The sequence below is a fragment of the Pan troglodytes genome, chromosome 2, assembly GCF_028858775.2.
Source record: "Pan troglodytes isolate AG18354 chromosome 2, NHGRI_mPanTro3-v2.0_pri, whole genome shotgun sequence".
NCBI lineage: Eukaryota > Metazoa > Chordata > Mammalia > Primates > Hominidae > Pan > Pan troglodytes.
In genome coordinates this window covers 103,223,999-103,250,597 of record NC_086015.1, presented here as the reverse complement: position 1 = coordinate 103,250,597, position 26,599 = coordinate 103,223,999, and the positions used below count along the sequence as shown (strand labels likewise).

Below are 26,599 nucleotides of genomic sequence, written 5' to 3'. Positions count from 1 at the left end.
TGCTTTTGTACCCCAAGTGAACTGGCTCCTAGACTAGCCCTGGCATTATTAACCTACATGAAAATCTAAAAACAGCTGGTACACATATAGGAGAATTTTATTTCCTACCCCCGAAAATCCAAATGCTAGTACATTGATGGATATCATGATATCTGCTTGTCAAACATAATAAAAAAAGTAGTCCTCCAATGTTGTATAGTAATCACTTTTTAAAACATTAATTGTGTAATTAGACTACAAGAAGGATGAAGGGATATAGTTTTGTTACCTTTTACAAAAGTGTGAAAATGAAATATGATTCATTTATATTTGAAAGAGAAGAAAAAGCACTGCCAACTATCACAAAAATCACTTGCTGAGACTGCTGGTAGAGACAGCAGGCTTTCTGAAATACTTTTTGTTCCTACAGGCTCGAGATGAGGTCATAGGCATTTTAAAGGCTGAAAAAATGGACCTGGCTTTGCTGGAAGCTCAGTATGGGTTTGTCACTCCAAAAAAGGTGTTAGAGGCTCTCCAGAGAGATGCTTTTCAAGCGAAATCTACCCCTTGGCAGGAGGACATCTATGAGAAACCAATGAATGAGGTATGTACCACAACAGGGGTGTGTACCTGGGAGGCAGCCAAGCGCTAGCCCTGCAGATGAGCATGATCTGTAACTCCTCTTTGATTCCTTACAGTTTTACTTTCTAACGCACTTAAAGCCTACACAAAATAGATAAATACGACAAGTTCAATAGGAAAGTTAAAAAGAATGAACCATAGACAGGATGCGTCCACTAGGTTTGTTGCTTGACATCAACCAAAATCTACCAAATGCCAGAGAATACTCCCCACTCTCACGTGCATGTGCAGGCACATACACACACAAACACACACATGCACACACATACATGTGCTTACACACACAGACACACACACACACTGGGAACTTGCAGGGTACCCAGGCTGTAATAAAAAACATAAAGTTCAACCATAGAGGTTAATTTTTGGAAAACACTGAGGTATTATGTCATAGAAATTTTGAACATGAATGGAAATAATCTAAAGAACTGTCCAAGAAATAGAGTTTTTAAAAACATATATTTTAGATGAGTGCATAACTTCTTTTTCCTTCAAAGTTTAATGACAGCAAAGACCTTTCCCTCACCAAGCGTACCTAGCAATTACAACGGCAAAGGTGGGCAGTCCCAACAGGGCCACCACTAGGGAGAAGGCAGTACTGCTTGCTCTTTTACTTGCTGACATTTCTGAAACCCTTTGGAATTCTTATTTTATTCTTTAATTTTCCTCTGAGACCTTCATGGAAAATTTCATAATTTTTCATTTTTATAGAAAAGAAACAACTAGGAACATGAGTTGAGGCTGGAGAGTGAAAGCAAGTTTCAGACAAATTTCCCTCAAATAAACTCTGGCAACCTACCTCAGGACTGACCTCTAATGTCCTTGCTATTCTCGTCTTTAGTATCTCATGAGAGAAGAGACTACTGTCTTGCCAAATAGTGAAGGAGTTTGGTCATATGTATCTGCTTCTCTAAGGGGTGAGGATGAGACCACCCAAAGTCTGTTGATTTGCACTTTAATCCAAATTTTAAACAAAAGGAACCAGAGCTGCATTCAAGTGAATACTGTTAAAACTGTATCCTGGCTCCCAACATATTAACTATGAAACAGTGTTAGGCACAAATTCCCCAACCCCTGTGAGCTCAAATGCAAATTAATGATCTCTGAACATAACCCTAACAAAACTCTACAAATGGCATAACCTCTCAACACTTCAGTGTGAAATGGAACAGGATGATTCCAAACTTATGTTGAAATCGGTGGGAAAAAATTTAATTACAAAATAATTCTATTGTGCACATGCAAAATTGGAAATACCCCCCTTCTACAAATGCTTGCAGTCTTAACTCTGTAAGGTGCCCCTGAAAGTTACCCATAACCTGGCCCTGCTTTACAAGTCCAACCTTTTTTGATTACTCCTCCAACAGATACCCCTATATACATACACCTCTCACATTCCCACCTCCATGATCTGTCAATTTTCCTCTCTTTCCTCTACTTCCCCCTTATGGATTTCTCTGTCCTCAGCTATCAGTTTATGCAATTCCTTGAAGCCAAAATAACTCCACGTACACAACCCAGTTGTCTATCCTTTTCCTCGGTCTAGGAAGTACTAGGTGAGAGGGGAATGCCCAGAAAATAAACAGTGAAGGGGAATTCTGCCTAGGATTTTCCTACACACGGCTGAAGAAAATAAAGGGAGGGCAGTGCTCCTGCTGAGACCAGCTGTGACTGTATCCTAATTACATGAGAATAAGCATCTTGCATGCTAAAGTTATTCTTCTTTTGCATTCCCCCATCTTGAAGTGTTAACAGCCCTTTCTCCCTTTTATTTTCTTCATAATGTTCTTTTTGAAAAATCTAAAAAATCTCAATCATGTCTAGGGTAAACTAGAGGTGATTTATCTAATTCTTAAGGCAAAATAACTTAGAAGAACAAACAGCTCTCGGTTACATGACACGACAGGAACACTGACTTAAGATGAAAAACTGGTGGAAGCCTGTGAGCTGGAACATGCTTGGGGCTGGGGCTAGGAGCAGAGGTGTGGTCAAGAGGGCGGGAAGAGGCAAGGACTCAGTCCACAAGAGTTTCGACCTCCTATTCCTTTCCAGCCTAGGGTTCTATATCAGAACTTAATTAAAAAAAAAATTAATAGCCTAAGGTATTCTTAGTTCTTCCAAAAAATATATTATAGAAAATATGGGCCGGGCGCAGTGGCTCATGCCTGTAATCCCAGCACTTTGGGAGGCCGAGGCAGGCAGATCACCTGAGGTCGGGAATTCGAGACCAGCCTGACCAACATGAAGAAAGCCCGTTTCTACTAAAAATACAAAATTAGCCGGGCGTGGTGGCACATGCCTGTAATCCCAGCTACTTGGGAGGCTGAGGCAGGTGAATCGCTTGAACCCGGGAGGCAGAGATCGCGATGAGCCTAGATCACGCCATTGCACTCCAGCCTGAACAACAAGAGCGAAACTCCATCTCAAAAAAAAAAAAAAAGAGAAAGAAAATATAACAACATTTTGGATTTACCAAGGCACTATAATAAAAGAGTCTCAGTATTATTAGCATAACCTAGGGCAAATCTTAAAATACTTACCTTAAGCAATGGTATAATTAAGCTTTTAAATTTAACTTTATTCATTTAGTTAGTTAATATGTATTGAAAAGCTCATGTATAGGGAAAGTTTTGGTGAAAGAGGAAAAAAGATTTCCAGGTCTTGGCATTGAAAAAAGCAGTCTTGAAGCACCATGGTGAATTATAAGAACTGCCTGAAGTCCAGTGTGGCTGAAAGTTGGGTAGGATTGGTGGGAAGATATGGAGTGAAGATGGGGCCAAGGTGGCAGGAGGTTCAGATGGTGAAGGGCCTTTTGGCCCCAAAAAGGAGAGTGGAGTCCCAGTGGTGAAAAATCATGCTGTCAGTGATGAGGACAGACTGCAAGGAGGTAAGGCTAGAGGAAGGGAGACCACTTAGGGGGTCATGGAATAAATGAAGGGCACGGATTCCTTCTAGCCTTCTTTCCATTCCCTTCAAACAACCACGAACATATAAAGGGAAAAAAACAATGGAAAGCAAGAGTGGATTAAATAAACCTTCTATTTTCTCTCTTTGGTTTGTATAAAGTTTAATATACATATCTTGACAATTACAACAAGCTCTCCAAGGAAATACTGTTTTTGGATTTAGAAAAGCCTCTTTTAGTAATTCATTTATGCTTTACTGAATACCTACTATAATTATTCATACATTAATTCTAATGTCAATCTTTTGACAAATTAAATTGAATGTATTTTCTAAGTCAACTAATAACTTCCCTAAAGTAAAGCTGATCCTATCACTATTTCACTCTCAAATTGCAAAAGGAGTTGATTTGAATTTTCCTTACAATGGACTCTAATGTTTGGGCAACTGAAGATAAAATTTTCAGAGGGCTGCAGTGGTTTGAGACACACTTCCATGACAATCAACACTAGAGCCTCCTCAGAAGATGCCTCTGCCAGCAGGCAATACAACATAGCAGTTTCAGCTTTCACAAAAGGACTGGCTACATTTATTAAAAATCATCAACAACTGTATGGCATAATGAAGTATTTTGTGAATTTAAGCATTTAGAAGTCAGAGAGAATTTACTGGGTTCTATATGCTAGGACACCTCAGTTGTACTCTTTTTCTGAAATGACTTGGTCATTTTGTGCCCAGATTTCTAGTCAAGTACATTTCTAGTCAAGTACATGCTTTTTAGGATACACAACTTAAATTGGCTTTAAATTCACAATGAGTCACACATTCTAAATCTTTTATGACAAAGGCAAACTGTAAAAATCAATCAACATTATCACTTACTGCATCTGTATCTAATCTAGAAAGTCGGGTGTTTTCAAAACCAAGTTCTTAATAGATATTAATTTATCACTAGCAAAAGATCCTGAGTTAGCTCTTGCCAACGTGTTTTTCTGGTGGCAGCTTACCCCGTGCTGGGCAAAATGGAGCTCAAGGCCAGGAGCTGATAAACCAGCCCAGTGAGCTTGGCTGTCTAACTCCATCTGACTGTGATGCTTTTGGCCACTGGCATGTTCTTTACTGCCTGGTTCTTCCTTTATGAGGTCACCTCCACTTCCACCAAGTGCACTTGGGATATCTGCCAAGAGCTCCTCATGTCCTTGGTGTTCTCACTCTTCCTAGGCTATGGAGTCCTGTCCTGCTGCTGTGGCTTAGCATCCACGTATAAGCCCCTAAGGGTACCAGCTGGACAGCTTCTCTGAATCCCTACTTTTGTTAATCAAAAAAAATTTTTAAACTACTGCGGGAAGTGTCCCACATGCTGCTCACAATAAAGGCAGATGTGTGACCAAACAAAACAAAACAAAACAAATCTCAGTTTCCTTGCTTGCTTGTTTTGTTTCCAATCTGTAAACTGGGCACCTCTTATAAGCAAGGCACTCTGTTAGATGCCAAGGATTAAAAATAAAATAAAAAAAGAAGGATGTAGGCCCAGCTTTCAGGGAGTTCACAGTCTAGCAGGGGAGACAAACACATGTATCAGGCACAGGTTGATCATTTTGTAAAAAAGATGTAAGTATGGTGCTGTGAAAATCTGAATGGACTTAGTACTTACATTTGGTGACATTCACACTATACACCAACAAATAATAGATTATCTATTCATAGATCTATTTTAATGGAAATACCTTGATGTATAATAAAATGAAAATCATAGCATGTCCTGGTAGAGCGATCCAAGAGGCATATACTGGTAGAGAGAACTATAGGGTGGGCTGGGGCAGAAGAGATCAGCTAGGGCAGCTGCAAATCCAGCACTGTGCAAGGATTCTCTTACTTCCTGTCATTTCTTTAACGTAGCTTCTCAGGAGAGAGACATGAGTGTCGGAAAGAGGTTATGTGGAAACAGTTGATACCCACAGGGACACAGATTATTCTGTCAAGAAAAATTTGATGGCAATAAAGAGACTACATTTGTATTGAAATGCACCCAAAAGTATCAATTAACAAGAGAATAAACACTAAACAAGGAGATAAAAAACCCACTGCTGGCCGGGCGCCATGGCTCCCGCCTGTAATCCCAGCACTTTGGGAGGCCGAAGCAGGCAGACCACTTGAGGTCAGGAGTTCAAGACCAGCCTGACCAACGTGGAGAAACCCCGTCTCTACTAAAAGTACAAAAAAAAATTAGTTGGGAATGGTGGCGCATGCCTGTAATCCCAGCTACTTGGGAGGCTGAGGCAGAAGGATCGCTTAAACCCGGGAGGCGGAAGTTGCAGTGAGTCGAGATCGCGCCATTGCACTCCAGCCTGGGCAACAAGAGCGAAACTGTTTCAAAACAAACAAACAAAAAAACAAAAAAACCCACTGCCGAATTAATCAAAACAGGGACATTTCTAAAAGAGTGAAAGACAACTGTATATAAACAATTTGGTAACAGGCTATAAATGTTTTCTTTCGTAGTTGGACAAAGTTGTGGAAAAACATAAAGAATCTTACAGACGAATCCTGGGACAGCTTTTAGTGGCAGAAAAATCCCATAGGCAAACCATACTGGAGTTGGAGGAAGAAAAGAGAAAACATAAAGAATACATGGAGAAGAGTGATGAATTCATATGCCTACTAGAACAGGAATGTGAAAGGTAAGGCTGCTTTGGGCAAACAATGTCCCATTCTGCAATCTATGAGCTGGCCACTGTACCAGGTGTCAGGCATACAAAGATAAATATGACACAGTCTCTGTTCTCAAAGATCTCATAGTCCAGGGTGAGGAAAAGGATATGTTTGAAGACATTATCAGTACAATGTATGGATAACCAGATGTGTGATAAGGACTGTGGAACCATAAATGTTAGGCCCCTAACTCTTGAAGGGAGTGCCCTGTGAAGGCTGCAAAGACCAGGCAACAGGGGTCTAGTCCCTAGGCAAACAAGAATGAAAACCATATTCATGGCAAGGGGTGAAATAAGTATGTTAGTATAGAAGTGAGAAAAGAACCTGCATTTTGAGGGAACTCAAGCTTTTCACATGGCTACAGCATAGGGCATGATTGTAGGATGAGAAAAGGAAAGGCTTGCCTTGAGCAGCTGGACTTTATAACGTTGGCCTGAAGGAGCAAATGGAATATTGTGAAAGGGAAAATAAGATGATCAGTTATGCTTTCCTAAAGAACGATTAAGGGAACATGGAGGAACAACTGGAGGAGCTTTAGACTGGGTGCAGGAAACTCACATAGGAGGCAAATATCCAGATGAGAAAGGTGAGGGGATGTGTTCCAACAGCCATGAGGTTGGGAGGGGGGTGTGCGCATGAACTACTTATGATGTTTAGTCAATATGAATTAGTGACTGGTTAGACTGGAAAGAAGAGCAAGGAAAACAAGGAGTTACTGAGAAGCACTCCTGGCTATTCAGGAACATATGAAATATGGGAATGGGGCACAGTTTTCTGTGTTGTAGGATTTTGATCAGGCAGGATGGTTTCTACTTGGTGAGTAGGTAGGAGATGAGTCCTGGTTTAGACATGTTGAGTATGAGGTACCTTGGTATATTACAGTATCTGGTGTAAAGAATAATATGTATAAAGTCAACCCATGGTCGGAAATATAGGTCTGTAGAAGGATGGGCTGGTGATATGGATCTGCAGCAGGTGATAGCTGAAACTGTGGGTGTTGGTGTGGTGAGAAGAGAGAATGTTGAAAGGGAACCCTAGAATACATCAAGGCTTGGCAGTTTTCTGGAAGAAAAAGGGGGTTGAAAATGGAAGCTAAAAAAAAAAAAATGGTGGAAGCTTAGAAGAACCAGAAGACAAAGAAGGCAATGAAATGAAGCGAGCAAAGACTTTAAAAAGAGAGTGAACAGTCAAATAGCACCAAATAATGCAGAAAAGAATGAAATGTCCCAGGATTTGGCAATGAAGAAAATACTGAGGAACTTAATGAGCCATTTCAATAAAGTGGTAAGGGCAGAAGCCAAATTGCAATGCTTTAAAAAACAAAATAAGCAATAAGAATGTAGAAGCTTAAAATGTGAACTAGCATTTTGAGAAGCGTGGCTGCAAAAAAGGAGAGTTTGGTTGGTAAATATTTTCTAACCATATGTAGGGTAGATTATTTTGTTCTACTTTGACCCTCTATTCTGAACCACTGTATACAGTATAAGCATCCATATGAAACTGAAAGGACAATTAACCCTCTCTATTGATACTGAAAAGATGGAAAGTAACCAATCTCAAATGGCTTATTCAACTACTTCCAATTCATACTTCAGCTAGGTAACTTAAGTTAGTTACCTCAATATCTAGGCTAATAGCAAACTTTCATTTATTTTCCATATACTTTATGGTAGACATTTTTTCGGAGTGCCAGAGAATCCATGGCACTTATATTCACTCTATTTTTTCCAGGAGGTTTATTTTTCACTACACGGCAGAGAGGGGGCAGGGGAAAGGTCCTACTAACTTGCTCCTCATGAACTCTGAAATATCTACAGGGACAGATTAAAGGAGCACAAGAAATCTGGCACCAAAGAAACATTTGACTCAGACATTACAATATAAGATTTGTTATTCAATGAGACAATGTTACATTAAACATTATTTGAACCCCTGTGGTCTGGCACTAGTGGCCTCATTTGGCCTCCATACTTATTTGGCACTAACTTGCTGAACACAGACACTTTCTTTCATCTTTCATTATTATGAACATTTACTGATCACGGTCAGAGTGTTGCCTGGCATAATACAAAGAGGTACAGACTGTCCCTGCCCAGGGGGCTTACCACATTAATGAAAAGGCAAGATGATACAGATTTATGGTGGGAATGTGAAGGGCTATTGGAGGAGAGTTCTGATATTGACTGTGTATCTCTACTATCTTCTGGAGGAAGGCTGGAGAGGGCTATCCTGAAGTTATACTGGAATGTTGGGAGGCAGATGGCAAAGATTATTTAAACCAAGAGAGCAAGGAGGAACAACACTGAGAAATGGGAACAAAAGATCAGTGGGGATAAAGGCCATGGGCTGGAGGAAAAGAAAAATTGTGGGAAAAATGTAAAGTGTATACTACTAAATCAATATATGAAGAATAGTATTTTGAAATATATAAAATGAATTTAAGAGAAAGAACTTAAGAGATTACTTTTAGCTTTATAGGATATAAAGTTTCCTTTATAGGATTCTTTACCTTGAAGAATAATTAAAGTGAACATGCCATTAACAAGAAGTAGGAAAAAGTGTCTATCACTCTGTTTAGCCATTCCAGAAGATATGAGAATATTCATCTATTTCTATATGCCAAGGAACAGCTTCCAGATGGAATTCTTTGAATGTGACAATATTAAACCTATTCTCAACTCCCTTGATGCATATGTGACTTCCCTTGCTTTGCCTGAACATCACAATTCCAGTATCTTGGTAGTGTGGGCCCATTCACGTCCACCCTTCATGCTTTCCTGCCTTCTGCTGGGAGACTGCAGGCCTCATGAGGCATAACTGACTTCTATCTGCTTTAAGGCCATGTGCATCAAAGTAGTATTAAATGAATACCATCTAACGAAACAGGAAGTGGGGGAAACTAATGACTTCAGGTAAATAAACGCTCAGAGGAGGTGCTTACACACAAGAGTGTGAAATACCTGTAGTGTGCCTTGCTTTCAAGTGACATGGCAAAACACACCATGACTGAGTCCTTCCAACTTCACTGAGTGCTTTCTCTCAAGGACACAGCTGCCTCCCACAAAAGTGAGACTAACTTATCCTGAAGGGTCAAAGAACAATGTTTACTTCCTTCCTCAAACAAAGTGTTGTAAACCACTCCCAAACTAGCAACCCTCCCAGCAGTGAAACAAAGATATCATAACCCCAGTAAAAGGGAGGTTGGTTGAAAACAGATACAAAGGGCTATCTGGTTGAAACTCTGACACGGTAAAGGTTTACTGCTCACATTCTAAGTGTTGGTTTGTATCTACCTGGAAATAAAACAAAAATTAAGAACTACGTGATTGAGGTAGTTAATGAGACCTCAGAGGATGTAATAATGGATTTCAAATTAAGGCTCAATTTCTGTGTTTTCTTTGGAGAATTTGTTTTATGTGGAAAACCCTAAAGGAGACTGATGTCACACATTGAGCTCAGGCCAAAATGTTTGCCAAGTGATGTCGCTGTCGTAATCAGTAAGCAATTGGCTTTCCCACTGAGGGTGGGTGGGGGCAGGGATCAGCTCAGGAAAGCCTGTTCCCAGGCATGTTAATGCAAAGTTTCCTTAGCTGTAATCTGTGCGGTTTGGTCTGTCCATATGGTAATATTCTATCCATGTTTCATGACAACATTCACTGACCAGCTCCAACATGTGGATACGTGTGTCACCAATGACCTGAATTATGTACTTGGCTGAATTACAGGTGGAGTCTATGTAAAAGGTTTTTTACACAAAAGCAATGCCAATAATTTTTGGCCTTTCTGTGTGGCTTCACAGGAAAGCCAAAACAAAAGTCACTTTTAGTCAATGTAATTTTGCAAAATTTTCCCATAAGTGAAATGCCAATTTTGTCTGTACTTTCAAAAAAGCTTGCATATTTTTTTTTCTTTTTCAGTTTCAATGGGGCAAAAGGCTCTGAAGGAAAAAAAAAAGTTGCTTTTTTTTGAAACCATGCATTCTTTCTTAGAATTCTAAAACAAACTATGTATGCTATTCATATATGTTACTGCATTTCTGGTCTTGAAACAACAACTAAAGCAGGAAAGAAATATTGTTATGGCAGCTCTGTATAAAACTGTGGCTTCAACCATGGATTGTTTAAAGCCTTAAATTACTTTTCGTAAAATCTTGGCCTAGTAGGTTAGCACTGATAGTTCAGTTTTGTAAATCAGAAGTTCAAATGGTAGCTTCTCAAAAGCCACAAAGAAAGGAGTCAAGGTAGAATTAATCTCTTGTTCCTTTTCTGTCCAAGTTTGACTAGATAGAACAGTGGTGCAGAGGCCTTAGGGCCCTTTGGAGGAAAGTCACCAGGTGTCCAGCTTCAAGTGTTGTTGCCTTGACCACACCCTGGGAAGTTCTTTGCTGTTAAGTTTCAATGAAGAACAAAGCACTTCCACCTCTCCCTTTGGCTGAAACAACTTTATAAACAAGTATTTTCACCATCAATCCTTTTCTATTATGACAGGCCTATTTTTCCAGACTGCATCAGACAAGGTGACTAAAACACTACTTGAGCCATATTTGACCCTACTGTTAACTGAGTAAATCAGACCACTTTTAAAGGCTTCTCTCAAAAACATCAAATTTTCTTTCTAGAGGATATGGAAACCTCCTCGAAATACATACATGAATGAGTTAATTTATCTAATTTTTAGGTTAAACTCATTAGTTTGGAGCTAGTGCTACTTGCCAGTCATTAACTGAAACAAAACAAAACAAAAACAATAATTGATTAAATATGTATGTCTACTGCAAGCCAGGTCCCATACTAGATACTGGGCGAACAAGGTAGATGTGGTCCTCACCTACATACAATCCTGAATATTTGTTCATTGTGTAAAACAAAGACACCACTGCAGGCTTTAAGACCTGATACTGATTCTTCTAAGGCATTATGAGTTCATGACGGGTAGAAAAAAAGGCACCACTATGGTAAACTAATGTAATAACATTAATGCTCATGAAGACAGAACATTCAGGAGAAATCAATAAACACATTAAACTAAAGTATTTTATTAGAGAATTCAACATCGTGCCATTAAGATTTTCAGTTTCTTTGGTCTTAAATCTCAGCTTTTAAGGGTATCCTACAAAGCAATACACAGTGGGTATAAAGCTTTAAAAAAATAAAGTCTACTTAAAAAAATATTTTGAAAGCCAGCAGTTTTAAATTTCATACACACTAAACTATTGTTGTAGAATACATTGTACTCAAATGCAATCATTTCCTTTCAGTTTTTCTGGCAAGGAGTTATTTGTATTACATATTCTCAAGACTATGTCTTACAAGTATTGAAATGGATGCCAGATCTCCATTTGACCTTTGTCATGGGCATCTAGTTCTTTGCCAGAACAAAATGGAGATCCACTGCAAACAAATATTTTGTTATTGTAATTCTATACAGAATTATGACATGATCAGCCTTGTGTTCATACATGCTGGACCTAACACAGGATCTGAAAAGGGATGCAGAGAGATTAATTACCTCATGTGGGTACTAAAAAACCATTTAGGACCGTCCATCATGACTTAACTTTCAACAGATGTCACAAAACCATACTCTTAAAACTGCACAATTCAGCGGTTTCCATACAATGCCTTTTAATTTCAGAGGTCAAAATTCAGATAGAGTGACAATACTACCTGATTGCTTTTCCTTCCCAGAAATTTAGTTTTCTGAACTAAATTTTACAAATAATTTTGAATGTGTATTTGAACACACACGATAGTGAGTTTATTGCTTACAAAAGAATACTATGAATGCTAAAAAGAAAACATTAACAAGCCTAGTGAGGGATGAACCAGGAGCTTAGAGATAGTGGGAGTCTGGTCTGCAGACCTGATCTGCAGCTATGTATAACTTTTGGCAAATTCCATTCCTCAAATCTTTAGTTTTCTGGTATATAAAACAAGGGGCTGGGCGTGGTGGCTCACACCTGTAATCCTAGCACTTTGGGAAGCCAAGGCAGGGAGATAATGAGGTCAAGAGTTCGAGACCAGCCTGGCCAAAATGGTGAAACCCTGTCTCTACTAAAAATACAAAAATTAGCTGGGTGTGGTGCCGCATGCCTGTAATCCCAGCTACTCAGGAGGCTGAGGCAGAAGGATCACTTGAACCCGAGAGGTGGAGGTTGCAGTGAGCCGAGATCGCGCCACTGCACTCCAGCCTGGGCAACAGAGCGAGAATCTGTCTCAAACAAAACAAAACAAAACAAAACACAAACAAACAAGGGCAGGGCATATGATTATGATTTCTGTGTCTCTTTCACACCTAAAAATTTGTGATTATGTGATTGTCATGAACAAGTACCTTTCACCTCAAGCCTAGGATTCTAACTCCACTACCAAAAGAGGTCAGTGAGAATGACAGTGACTACCACCAACTTTAAATCCAAATCTGTACGTCCATTCTTAAAGGACATCTAGATTTCGGTATACCCTACTGCTTCCACATATTTGAAACTTAACCTAATATCACCTTTGCGCATCCAAGTCCACTCACAACTTTTTTATTCCTGTTAATACAACCACCATGAATCAATCTACCAGATAACTATAAAAAATTACAGAAATCTCAGAAGCCAAGAATTTAAGCTAGAAAAGACCTAGCAATCTAGACCAATGCTTTGATTTTTTGAATTGAGAAAAGTGAGGCCTATCAAGTCCAAGATAAAAAAAAAAAGTCACCAAATCTTCCAGCTAAATAGTTGCAGAGTCAGAGTAGAAGCCAGCTCTCCTGACAATATATTTGATGATATTCTAGAGAATATCCCTAGAATCATTCCTAGGTACTCAAACTATGTGCCTGGTGTTACGGGAGGTCCAAGATAAATTTTACACACAACTAAAATACAGGTGAAAAGACAAGACACTCAAAATAATCTGTAGATAATTTAGGAAGAATGCAGGTGTTCATTCTGTGGCACAGACACCACTGTTGCAACACTGTGGAAGATCAGGCAAAAAGGAGATTAAACACAGTAATTATCCAACAGCCAGCACAGCCCTAGGAGAATGCAGGACATACAGTAAACACTCTATAAATACATCTACTAACTAGCTGGTGGTTACTAGTTTAACAGCCCTATAAAACAGGTAGCCAAAAACCGAATGTGGAAAGGCAACCTGAAACTTCTGTTCCATTTGGACTAAAAAATATAAAGAGGAATAAGAGCGACTAAACCATATCAAAATGGAAATTTTTGCCTCATAAGTGAAAATCAAGATGGGATATTAGAATTAAACTGTATCCTGAATTTGCAACTCATAGGTAAACTTTCCTGGCAAGTGTATTAATTCTTCAGATGAGAAGATGAAGCCAAACAGCTTTGGCCAGCCGTGAAGATGATGGCTGGCACAAGTGATGAGTGAGTATCACTGCACAGAAAGGCCTTATGGAAGAGCATAGGGTATCAGAGTTAAAAGCATAGACTCGAGTTAGAACAACAAACGTGGAGCATGGACCATGAAGCATGGTCCCATCCTCTCATCTGATCCTACTGGCTATTTGACCTTGGGCAAAGCATTTAATCTTGTTAAGTCTCCGATTCACTATCTGTTTAAAAAATGACAGAGATCTCATAGGTTCCTGTGATTACTAATTATATAATGCACAGCAAGTGCTAAGTAAGGTGTCTAGCACATAAAAAGCACTCAGTGACCATTAGCACTGTATTTGTCAGGGTCCTCCAGAGAAACAGAACGTGTGTGTGTGTGTGTGTGTGTGTGTGTGTGTGTGTGTAAACCGTTATTATAAAGTGTTGGCTCACATGATCCTGAAGGCTGGGCAGTTGCATGAGCTGCTGTCTTCAAACTGGAGACCCAAGAAAGCCAGTCATGTAGCCGAAAGACTGAAAGCTAGAAAATCAATGGTGTAGATTCTATTCCCAATCTAAAGCCCTAAGAATCAGGAGTGGCAAGGACAGAAGATTGATGTGCCAGTGCAATTAACCCAGGCAGTTAATTCAACCTGCCTTCAGCTTTCTGTTCCATTCTGGCTCTCAACAGATTGCAGGATGTCTACTCACACTGGGGAAGGCAGTCTACCAACTAAAATGCTAACCTCTTTGGAAACACTCTCACAGATACACCTCAAAATAATGTTTAACCAGCTATTCAGACATCCCATGGCCCAGTCAAGTTGACACATAAAATTAACCATTACACGTATCTTTCTTCAAATTTGCCTTTCTTCAAAGCAGTTTACTTATGTACTCTGCATGATACCAATAGGTATTTTTTTGAGTTGCCAAGAAAGCATTTATGTAGACCCTATACTGGGTTCTAATAATGTGACAATTAATAAGAGCTTTCAAGTGGCATATTGTTTAGTATAGGGGAGATAGACAGAACATCAATAAGTGCAATGCAAAGTTGCAGGCTAATTACAACAAAGGATACAGAGGAGGCACAAATAAGGGCTTATACTCAAGGCATGGTTGTATCCTATTTCCTTTAGTGTAGGAGAATTGCTGAACGTCCTAATGATCTAACACTGTATAACACTGAGCTGGGCAAGACAGTGCTCTGTGAACTTTTTTTTTTTTTTTAAACCATTAAGACTCATTTCTTCTTTTTGGTAAATCACTCTACTTAGAGAAACAGAAATGTTAGTTTGGTGGTATTATGAAAAATGTAGCCTTCCAAATATGCGAAATCAAGACTGAACCAAAGTGAGGGTTTTTAAGTACATCCAAAGTCTCCAATGCTTCTCTGGCTTGCCACTGTCAAAAATCCTCACACTAATTGCATCTTCTTGTCTAAAGTTATTGTGAAAAATCAGATATTCCCACTCTAAGGTAAGCGGGCTTACTTTTGATATATTTTGTTACACAGCCCCTTCCACAGGATCAAGAATATGGGAGAGGTAAAATAAATATTTTTTTTGAATGAGTGAATGAAATGTAGGAAAAGTTGGCTACATTTTAATCTATTATTTTCCATTAATCTCTCATCATGAATTAGCTTCTGGATTCATTCCCTTCGGTTAGCATGGTCATGGGAGAATGGGATATAAGACAAGCCCATTTTGATGAGGAAAGCAGAATGAGCTTAAGAGCATTGGGACTATCCCCAAGAAGGCAGAATTAAGAGCATATGGTGCCCTTATCATGGAGCTAGAAGAAAAAAAATGATCCTAAAAGGGGATTTTAAGATTAAACACATCAGAGACATTAACTAAATAATCACTAAAAACAACTCACTCAATTCATACTTTGCAGTTTTTATATCCAATATTTTTTCGCTAACAAAAACATCATGACCATTTTCCCAAATCACCAACGACTCTACATCACAATGAAAGTAGATGAATACTACTGTATCACACAGGTGCATCACAACTTATTTAGCAAATTCTCTGTTGTGGGCATTTATATTCCTCCTTTGTCACTAGTATAAAGAACTCTATCCTGAATGGCCTCATATTCCAATGAATTTTTATGCCTTTCTGATTATTGTTTTAGAATTCTTATACGTGAAATTGCTAAGTCAAAAGTTATGAACCTATTTAAGTTATAAAACCTTATAACTTAAACTGCTAAACTGCCTTCTGTAAAAGATATTTATACCATTACTAACAATGAAGAAGAGAGCCAATTTCTTACTTTATAACTTTACCTGAGACTAGTCTTGAATCTGACCTCAATTTAAACATGATATGATGTTGTAAAGAGTATAAAGTGAATGTTAATGACATGAATCAGACTTTCCCACTGACTTGGGCTTTGTTTAGAGATGTGTTACTTCTGGAAAAAAAAATCTAACATATCAAAAACACACTTAAAGATTATAACATTTTATTGAAAGAGTATTTTCACCTTGTCAATATAATTTCAGTATATTTCCTTTTCCCTATCAAATTCAGGTTCTCATGGCCTAGCATCACTGGTCTTCCAAAAATAAAAAAACTTCCATTGCTCATTCTCTGAAATGTCTGAGGCTTCCTCCTTCATATATCCTATATCAAGTCTTAGAGTCCAAATCCAGGATCCTGGCCTACCTTTCTCACCACATGACATATTTGGCAACAGCTCACAACACTCAGTACTGGCCCTACATGGTCCTGAAAAGTCTGATTTGTTGAAAATAGTGGGATCTAAGGCCCACTTTGCCAAATTCCCTCTCTAATTTAAATTCAGTTAGTTTGGAGTGTTTGAGAATTCTTTATCAGTTTCCTATTTAACTCAATTTCTACTTGCCAATCCTCACTTCTTTATATTTCCTCCCTACTTATCATACACATACACTCCATTTATTTCCATGAATTTCTCAATAACACTCTGAAATATCCGAGATGCCTGACAAACAGGTAACTTGTAGCTTCAGAAGATGTTTCAGAAGAAACGCATTAGCAAGATTCATGGACTGAATATGTGTTTTCTATGTTTTTTCTTTTCTTAAAAATAAGTAATTTCCAACTCACAGCTTTTTTCACACTATATCTTGCATATATGCTTCAGGGTCACGCACATAGCCCTGCTCTCACTTCCTACTCCTCAAAGATAATCCACCATGAATAGTTTCTTGTATTTATCTTTAAAAAGATTATTACAAGCATATATCAGCAATTCATGAAGATCATACAATACTTTTTCTATTCTTTTTTTAAGTGGTTGCATATTATTCAATTTTATAGATGCAATTCATTTAGCCAGGCCACCTTATGAGCTTTAGATTGTATCCTTTTTATTTCCTATTAAACATTCTTTGGTTAATTGATTCTCAGTAACTTCAAATGCCTCTTACTTTCTACTTTCCTTTAGAAATAGGTTAATCACTGGTAACAGAGAGATACCACTTCATATCCACTACGATAACTTTAATCAAAAAGATAATAACAAGTATTGACAAGGATGTGAAACTGGAACCCTCATATGCTGCTGCGTAGTAATGTAAAATGGTGCATTGGAAAATAGTCTGGCAGTTCCTCAAAAAGTTAAGTGTAGAATTATTGCCTTAGTCCGCTGGGGCTGTGATGACAAAATACCAGAGATTGGGTGGCTTGTAAACAACAGAAATTTATTTCTCACAGTTCTGGAAGGTGGAAGTCAGAGATGAGGGTGCTAGCAGTATTCTGGTAAGGGCCCTCTTCTGGGTTGTAGACTGCTGTCGTCTCCTTGTTTCCTCACGTGGTGGAAAGTGGGTGAGAAAGTTCTTATGAGGGTCACTAATTCCATTCATGAATGCCCCTCTAACCTCAAAACCTAATTATCTCCCAAAGGCTCCACTTCCTAATACCATCACATTGGGAGTTATGATTTCAACATAAGAGTTTGGGGGGACACAAATATTCAGTCCATTGCAGTTACCATACAACTCAGCAATTCTACTCTTAGGTACACACCTAAGAAGATGAAAACACATGTCCACAAAAATCTGTACACAAATATTCACAGCAGCATTATTCATGATAGTCAAGAAGTGAAAACAACCCAAATGTCCATCAACTGAGGCATGGATAAACAAAACTGTGGTATATCCATGTAATGGAATACTACTTGTCAATTGAAAAGAAGCTCTGTGGGCCAGGTGCGGTGGCTCATGCCTGTAATGCCAGCACTTTGGGAGGCTGAGGCAGGTGGACTGCTTGAGCCCAGGAGTTTGAGACCAGCCTGGGCAACATGGCAAAACTTCATCTCTACAAAAAATACAAAATTTAGCTGGGTGTGCTGGCATGCACCTGCAGTCCCAGCTACCTGGGCGGCTGAGGTAGGAGGATCACCCGAGTCCAGGGAGGTCAAGGCTGCAGTAAGCCAAGATCACGCCATTATACTCCAGCCTGGGAAACAAAGCAAGACCCTGTCTCAAAAGAAAAACAGAAAAAAGCAGCAGCAGCCCTGTGCCCATTAAGCAGTGACACTACAGCCGCTAGAAACCACTGATCTCCTTTCTGTCTCTATGGTTTTGCCTATTCTGGGCATTTCACATAAATGGAATCATACAAGATGTAGCTATTTGTCCCTGTTTTCTTTCACTTAAAATAATGTTTTCAGGGTTCAGACATGTTGTAACATGTATCAGTATACTTCATTCCTTTTTATGGCTGAATAAAACCAAAAAGGTCAGTATGGATGTATAACTTGATTGATTTAAATGACCAACAAGATAGATATAAAACTATTGATGATAATGTAGATTTCTCATGAGATAAAGTTTCACTGTGTTCTTAACACTTTAAAAATTAAAACTTTTAATGTTATTAGGAAGCAAAGAATAAAGACTTGGAACTGAAAGCAAATGATTATTTGCTGGAAAAAAAAAGAGAGAACGAACATTTTGGTTATATGTGAAAAGAGAGAAAATGGGGGATATTTGTTATCCATTCTTTCATTTAACTTAACACTATGCTTGGAACTAGGAACTAGGAAAAAAAAATAATGAAGAAGACATGGATCCTGTCTTTGAGGCCCAGGTGGAAACATAAGTAGAATGAGGTAATTAATTGTGAGCTGTAACAGAGGCATGTACAAGAGTGCTCAAGGATCTGATTAGAAAGATGGATTAGCTCTGCACGGAGGGAATGTGAAGGTTTCCCAGCAGGCAGCAATTAGCTTCAAGGCTGAGTAGACTTAGCAGGCAGAGAAATGCACTCACAGGTACATTAAAAAGATAAATTTATGGAGTTAAGCCTCTGTTGAGGATGAGTATGTTAGAGCCAGGGCATACAGACCCTGTATGCCACAACCTTGGATTTCCCCTTTATCCTGAGACCATGAGACATTCGTCATGCAGAAAAATCTCAACCCACCACTGGCAAGTTGTTAGAGAACCTAGAGTGTATACAGGCCTTGTGTTAAGTGTGTCTAGAGTCAAATCTGGAAACAACTTAACAATAATAATACTTATTATTTTGTTATAATAACATATAATATATATTATATGATATATAATAACAAAAACAACAACCAGAAAACTATTACGAGCAAAACACCCAAGAGAAATGGATTTCACATTATCCATTATTGTACAACTTCCTGATAAAAACTTACTTTACAGCCAAATAGGATTGAAGAAATACATTTCCATTTGGCTGAAGCAAATGGAAAAATAAATCTCATTTCATCCTAAATCCCAGAAAGGGAGATGTGGGTGTGTAATGCGCTACCTAATCCCTTTGCCTAGCCTAAAATTGGCTAATTACAGCAACATGTGAATGAACAAACGGCAATGAGATATAACCAACTGGAAAAGAGAAAGAAACAGGAGCGTCTATTTATTTTAACTGTAACCTGAGCTCTGCCAAGAAGACAGTCCAGTCTCCATCTCTTCATCCTTGAAAAGGGTTGCTCAGCTAACCTTACTTAGAGAATATAACTGCCTTTGGCCATTGTTTGAGTTTGGGCCCAAGTTTCTTGGGCAACATTAAAAAAAATAACACTAGTTATGTGTTGATGTTTCCATCTATAAAATGGGCATAAATATTCTAGTTATCTACTTTCTTGCATGAGGGTTCTGAGAAGAGTATGGGTAACTATTTGGGCAAAGAATTTGAGATCTATAGGCCAAAGGGAAAATATAAACCCCATAAAATGTTTATTTACATATGGAGATAATAGTTAGAATTATAGTGTATTCCTTTTTGTCAGTCTAAGGGCTAAAACATAATACTCCCCAGGTTACCTACAAAAATTGTTTCTTTGGAAAGTGCTAAGGGGTACTGGATATAACAACATGCATCTGCCACTTCACCTAGCACCTAACAACTGTGAAGACATGTGTTTGTTTACTTTAAAAGCTCTCAGTGATAGGAAGATTTATTAAAGAAATGAAACATTTCACCTCTAAAAGCTCACCGAACCCTGTTTTTGTTACATTAGTCTTGCCAGGAGAATTCTGAATGTGTTTGCATTCTATCAGTCGACAGTGTGAGTCAGTGTGTCCCAAACCAGTTTTCTAACCAGAAAGCTGAGAAGTTTGATGACACATTTAGGTAAACATACTCACTGGATGAAGTTATTTAAATTTTTATAGCCTTTTAATCCTCTCTAAGCCTTTGAAATCCATACAGGTTTTTAGACAAGATTTAAGTTCTTGTAAGTCAAAGAATAGAAATTACATATAAACCAACTCTATTAAGAATTTCACAGGTTCTGGACATCTAAGAATACCTAATATTATACTTGAAAGTGCAATGAGGGTGAGCTGACCCCACACTGAAGCCCTTCACTGTTAACTAATCAGCCTTATTCTTAAACAAAATTTCAGCTCTGAATACACATTTTGCCCCGAGAACTGAAATTTCTCACTCATTTTGGTCAGATGACAACAGCTCTTGTTGACAATGATAAATGAACTCTGAATATGAAGGGTTCACTCAAGTGAAAGAACAGAAAAGGGGTTGCAGACTGTGACTCTCATCACCTACTCTCCATGCAATTTCAGAATTCAATAGGCAGTTGAATGGAAATGGAATTAAAATGTGGCAAAATATACACTGAGCTTATCTAAATTAACTATAACTGATAGCAACTTTAAGTTATTATGAGTTAACTAAAATTAGCAGTGTGATGGACTTTTTTCATCTGTATGATGAACAACATGACACACTTGATACCCTATTATTAGCAGTATTATTATTTCTTTATGCAAAGATTTTTCAAGTAAATCTACTCATTCTCTTACTCTAGAGAGTTTCTGCTTCACCTAAAAGAAATCTTGCCCTTGCCATGAATGATTATGTCTGCAGGAAAATTTGACTTTTCATTATTCACAAATTTGTTAACAAGTAACTATTGTACAAGGAGTGGCTCTAACTCCTTTTGATACCATGACTCCACCCACACTCCAGACCCCCTCACCTGACCCAAGGCTTCCACATCATTCCTCCATGGATATATATGAAACATACACAAGCACATGGTACAGTGTATACACACAATCAAAATTCAATTTATTTTGCAGGTAGCACCACCAAACCCTAGCTCAGAGTACCTCTGCTCCATTTTCTGTTTGGTATTGGATCAGACAGAAAATTAATTTTATGAGAAGAGGCCAGAACTTGAAACAGGTGTCTCCCTGTATGTCTTTCACCCATAGCCTCAACTTGAAGCTCCTAAATTATGACACTTTAGCCATCTACTTGTTCAAGAAATGCTGCACTAGAACATTTGGTTCTTACATTTTCCAGGTAAGCATTCCTTTGATGGCCTGTGCACACACACATGCACACACAAAGGTTCTCCAATAATTTTTTTAAGTATAGAGTTGTTAACTGGTAAATTATTCACAAAGAGTAAATGGGGTCAGAGTAATCTCACACAGAATTTTAACTAAATCCCTGAAGCTAATTAAGATTCCCATTAAAAGAAAGAACACACACACACACACAGACACACACACACGATAGGAATTTTTTTCTGTAGATGGTAGATTCTATTTTGTATATTCTATACAAAAAATACAAAGAAAGGTCTCTTGTAAATAACTTGGTAGTGATAATAACAATTACATTTAATTAAATATTTACTGTCAAACACTGTGCTAAGCACAGTAGATTATCTCATTTAATCCTCCTAACAACCTTTTAAAGGAGGTAATATTATTGTCCACATAATATTCAGATAATCATCCTGAAGAAGCTCAAAGACAGTAACTTTCCCAAGATCACACTGCTAGTAACTGGAGAGGAGAATTAGGCCTCAAGGACTCTCATATCTGAGCTCTTAACACTTCTTTGCCAGTGGTTCCCAAACCTAAGTGATCATCATTATTGCCTGGGGAGACACTTAAAAGTATAGATTCCTGGGCCCAACCCCAAACATACTGAATGAGAATCTCCAACAGTGGAACTTGCAGATAGGAACATAATGGTATTTCAAATATGGTTCAAATGTTCTTTTAAGATGCCAAGAGAACACGAGTGAAGCCAGTTGTCACATAGTTGTCTAAGTCAAATCATCTGCCTTGAATAGAAAATAGCATCTCTTTTTCCACATATACCTCTTCTCACTTTATAATAGAAAGGTCCTATTTGCTAAAAGGTCAAATTAGGTAATGGACATACTATGTCAGCAATTTGTACTGACATATCCAGCTGCATGGGCTATGTTATGGAAGATGAAAGTGATACAGCACAGAAATTCTGCTGATTCAGAACTGCCGAGTTAGAACTTCACTGACAGAGAAGACACAAAAACAATTGGACAGTTTAAAAATCCTTGGCCATACTCATTGCATGACCAGATCAATATTTACAAATATTCAATACACAGTTTCAGTACCTGAAAAATTTACTTATCATCTAGTTCATTTATTCATTCATTTCAAAATGCTTACTGAGTTCCTTCCATGTGCCAGGCACTGGATCACACATATGGCCCTTGCCCTCAGGAGGAGAAAAGCATTCAGGTGGTGGAAAAAGAGGTGATCACTGATTACGGGATCAGGAATGGCTTGATCTCCTAATGGATCAAGATAGCATTAGCGTTGCACATTAAAAGATAGACATAGTTCAGACAAGGATAAAAAGAGAAGGGAACACAAAAATCATTATAGGTGGACTTAATAGCATAAGGGAAGGGGATTAGGGCAAAAAGAGCAATCAAATTCAGGAAAAAGCAAGGAATATGGTTTGGCTTAAGTACACATAATGTGAAAAAACAGTGGAAGCTATGGGTGCAATGTTAGGTTCAGCAAACAAAGAGCTGCAGATGTCAAAATAAAGGGGTACGCCAGGTGCGTTGGCTCACGTCTGTAATCCCAGCACTTTGGGAGGCCGAGGTGGGTGGATCATGAGGTCAGGAGATCGAGACCATTCTGGCTAACACGGTGAAACCCTGTCTCTACTAAAAATACAAAAAATTAGTTGGGCGTGGTGGTGGGCGCCTGTAGTCCCAGCTGTTGGGAAGGCTGAGGCAGGAGAATGGCATGAACCCGGGAGGCGGAGCTTGCAGTGAGCTGAGATTGCGCCACTGCACTCCAGCCTGGGCGACAGAGTGAGACTCTGTCTCAAAAAAAATAAAAAAGAAAATTAAAAGGGTAATAGGTAGTTAAGATAACTATTCCACACCATTCCATCAGCACTATGATAATGTGACAAAGTATTAAGAGTACAAGAAGCCGAAGATCTGAGTTGAAGGGCTGCTTCCACTATATGCTAACCAACTCTGTGTATTTGTTGAAGTCTAAATAATAGTAAGAGTCCCCAAAATATGTTTATTTAGGTTTAAATATAGTCTAATTATTCAAACAAGTTTTAAATTATCTAAACATTATTTAAATAACCTTAAATATTATTTAAATAAACTTAAAAGTCGTTCTGCTCCATGAGACCATTCAGAGTTGTCTTCATCCACATGATCAATACTGAAACTCTACCATATCTCTGTTATAGGGCATGGTAGGGAGTTAGGGCATGGGTGGGGAAAATGGCAAAATACATGAAAAGTGTCTTGCTTTCAAGTTAGGGATGACCATCTCTTCTACTTATGGTTCACTGATCCAATCCAAACTCACATAGCCACTTCTCAGTACTGGAAAAGCTAGAAATGTCTGGTTGGGCAGCCATATACCCAGGAAGAGGGGGACAATTAAAGTTTTGAGGAAAACTCAGTCTGCCACAATCTTAGTGCAAACCACTTAACCTTTCTGTGTTTCAGTTTTATCTTCATGACCTTGAAGAAGTTAAAAATTTCTTGAAAAGAACATAAAGTCACCAATCATAAAAGGTTAAAAAAGTAAGACTTTATTGAAGTAAATAAGTTATGTTAACCAAAATACAACAACAGGATGAAAAGGCAAGTTACAGATTGGGAGAAGATATTTGCTTATGTATAACCAACAAAAGACTCACATACAGAATACATGAACAACTCCTATAAACCAATAATTTAATAAAAAATAAGACTGACAATCCAATATAAAAGAAACAGACTTGAAGGGGCCTTAAAGAGAATATGCAAATAAGCATGTGAAAGGGAGTTTCAACATTATAAATCATCAGGGAAATACAAATTAAATTTACAACAAGGGAGTACTACAGCCGTACCAGAAAGGCTAATATTTATTTATTTATTTAGAGACAAGGTCTTGGCCCTGTCACCCAGGCTGGATGGAGTACAGTGGTGCGATCTCCGCTCACTGCAACCTCTGCCTCCTGGGCTCAAGCGATCCTCCCACCTCAGCCCCCGCAGGTAGCTGGGACCACAGGCATGCACCACCATGCCCAGCTAATGTTTGTATTTTTTGTAGAGACAGGGTTTCTCCATGTTTTCTAGGCTGGCCTTGAACTTCTAAGTTCAAGTGATCTGCCTGCCTCAGCCTCCCAAACTGCTGGGACTACAAGCATGAGCCACTGCGCCTGGCCAGAAAGGCTAAATAAAAAGATATTACCAAATGTTAAAGAAGTGAAGTAACTAGAGTTTGCATACATTTCTGATGGCAATGTAAATTCCATTTATATGAAGTTGCATTTCCATTAATATGAGAGTCCACATGCATGCAGTCCAAAACAGACAGAATTAATCTACAGTAACAGACATCAAATGGTGGCAACCTCTCAGTAAGAAAGCGGGTATCAACTGGAATGTGCCACAAAGGAGGCTAGTGGCAGAGTTGGAAATATTCTATAACTTAATCTGGATAGAGACTATATAGTACACACATATGTAAAAGTGTATCAATCTGTACGCTTAATATTTGTGCACATTTAGTAAAAATAAATTATACCTCAATAAACGAGAAAAATGAAGAAATAATGATTATGCTATAAGATGTAAAATGGAGTATGTTACATGTTCTAAAGATGCAAGACATACAAAGACTAGACCAGCAATTGCTGTGGGCCCTGATGACAAGAAGATTAGTCCTAGTAAGAGCAATTAGAAGACTGGTAGAGGACAAGAGAGTTTGGCTTTGGAATCCTGTGCTTGAGGAACTGGTGAGATATCTAGGAGTAAGTGCACACATGGGACTAGATGGAACTCAGGCCAGCAGTGGTTGAAGGTAAAAATTTGGGAGTTTCAGCACAGAAGGGAAGTTGAAACAGTAGTAGATGATAGTCCCAGGGAAGAAATACTGTGGAAAGCAAAGAGTTGGCCTGTCCTGGCAAATGCCTACATTCAAAGGGGGATAAGCTATCTAGGAAGGTAGACAAGAAGCAGTCTATGAAACAGAAAGAGAACTTGGAAAGACCAGTGGGAGTCACCAGGCAGTCAACTACGTTAACTGGCATGGAGCAGTGGCAGAGGATGAAGTCAGAGTGAAGGCTTTTGGATCTGAGGATGCCACCAATGACCTCTGAGAGAACAATTTCTTCAGAATGGTAGACACTGAAACCAGACTTCAAGGACCCAAAGAGGGTGGTGAGGATGTAGACGTAAAGAGTGTAATAATACTCCTTCAAGAGGTTTGCCAAGGACTGGAAGGAAAGAGAGAGGCTGGTCACTTGTAGAAACAGTGAAATTAGGGGGAAAAGCCAACTGAGATTGAAGATTCTAGAGCAAAAGAGGATGGATAGAACGAAGTGTCACAGAAGAGAAGTGGGTGTGGGAGGCAAGAAGGAGGTAGTTGCTACAGTGATAATGGGGTAAAATTAGCATGAATCTAAAATTGACTGGAAGGCAATAAGCAGCCATAAAGAAAAGTAAAAACAAACAAACAAAAAAACAAAAAAAGAGAAAAGTACGGAAACCTCAAGGCTTACTATGTTTGAAATAAAAAGATGTCAAAATAACAAGAATTAATGTTTGGAAGGCTCTTTGACCTCATTTTAATGGAATATCCTATTCTAAAGGAGCATAGTAAATATATTTTTAAAAAGCTCTATTTTAATTTGATAATTCAAAAATGCTAGGGCTGAAAACACTGCCTTCATAGAAACCAAATAAATTTTTACCAGGCAGATTCTACTACTGAAAATGGTTATAAATACTTGATTGGATAGCAATGTTTTCTCTCCCTACTGAAAGATCTCTTCCAAGATTAGGAACAAAAATACTAGCAAATGATGAAAATAAAATAAGCACATTCTAATGGTGAAACAATCTGGCCTATGGCCCTTATAGACCTTTGTTTATTGTAATGAAAGCTATACACTTATCATTAAGAGCAATAATAACAAAAACATTCATCACACTCACTATTGCCAGAAATGTAAAGTGCTTGTCTGAAAATTGGGCAGCTTAAACCAGGTAAGCAGACTTTAAGGTCCAATCAGATTCTGAAATAGGAGCGTTTGCTTAGAAAAACAAGATGCATATCTCAACAGTTACTCTTCCTGGCCAGAGATCTTGCTTAACTCAATTAGCTTGGGCTTGTTTCTATTACTTGAAGCCATATTTTTCTATTACCAAATGAAGAGTTTTTTATTTAGGACAAATGAGTACCATTAAATGAAGCAG

General features: G+C 38.4%; 2 protein-coding genes and 1 pseudogene across 8 annotated transcripts in view; 2 read left to right on the top strand and 1 right to left on the bottom strand.

Moving 5' to 3' along the window:
* The window catches only part of CMSS1 (cms1 ribosomal small subunit homolog), a 361,500-nt gene that overhangs the window by 248,864 nt on the left and 86,037 nt on the right, over nt 1-26,599 (bottom strand). For 2 of the 7 annotated variants that reach the window (XM_063806051.1, XM_016941542.4), the window contains exon 1: nt 4,533-4,636. The exons of the other annotated variants lie outside the window; for them this stretch is intronic. The gene's annotated coding sequence lies outside the window, so the exon portion shown is untranslated. Of the gene's footprint in view, nt 1-4,532; nt 4,637-26,599 lie in introns of those variants that run through there. 7 annotated transcript variants of the gene reach the window in all.
* Nucleotides 1-26,599, top strand: part of FILIP1L (filamin A interacting protein 1 like) — a 287,583-nt gene that overhangs the window by 184,774 nt on the left and 76,210 nt on the right. The window contains exons 3-4 of the mRNA XM_009445997.5: nt 410-583; nt 6,028-6,206. Coding sequence (XP_009444272.1) covers nt 410-583; nt 6,028-6,206 — 353 coding nt within the window. The remainder of the gene's footprint in view (nt 1-409; nt 584-6,027; nt 6,207-26,599) is intronic.
* LOC134809460 (transmembrane protein 258-like) lies at nt 4,471-4,866 on the top strand (annotated as a pseudogene).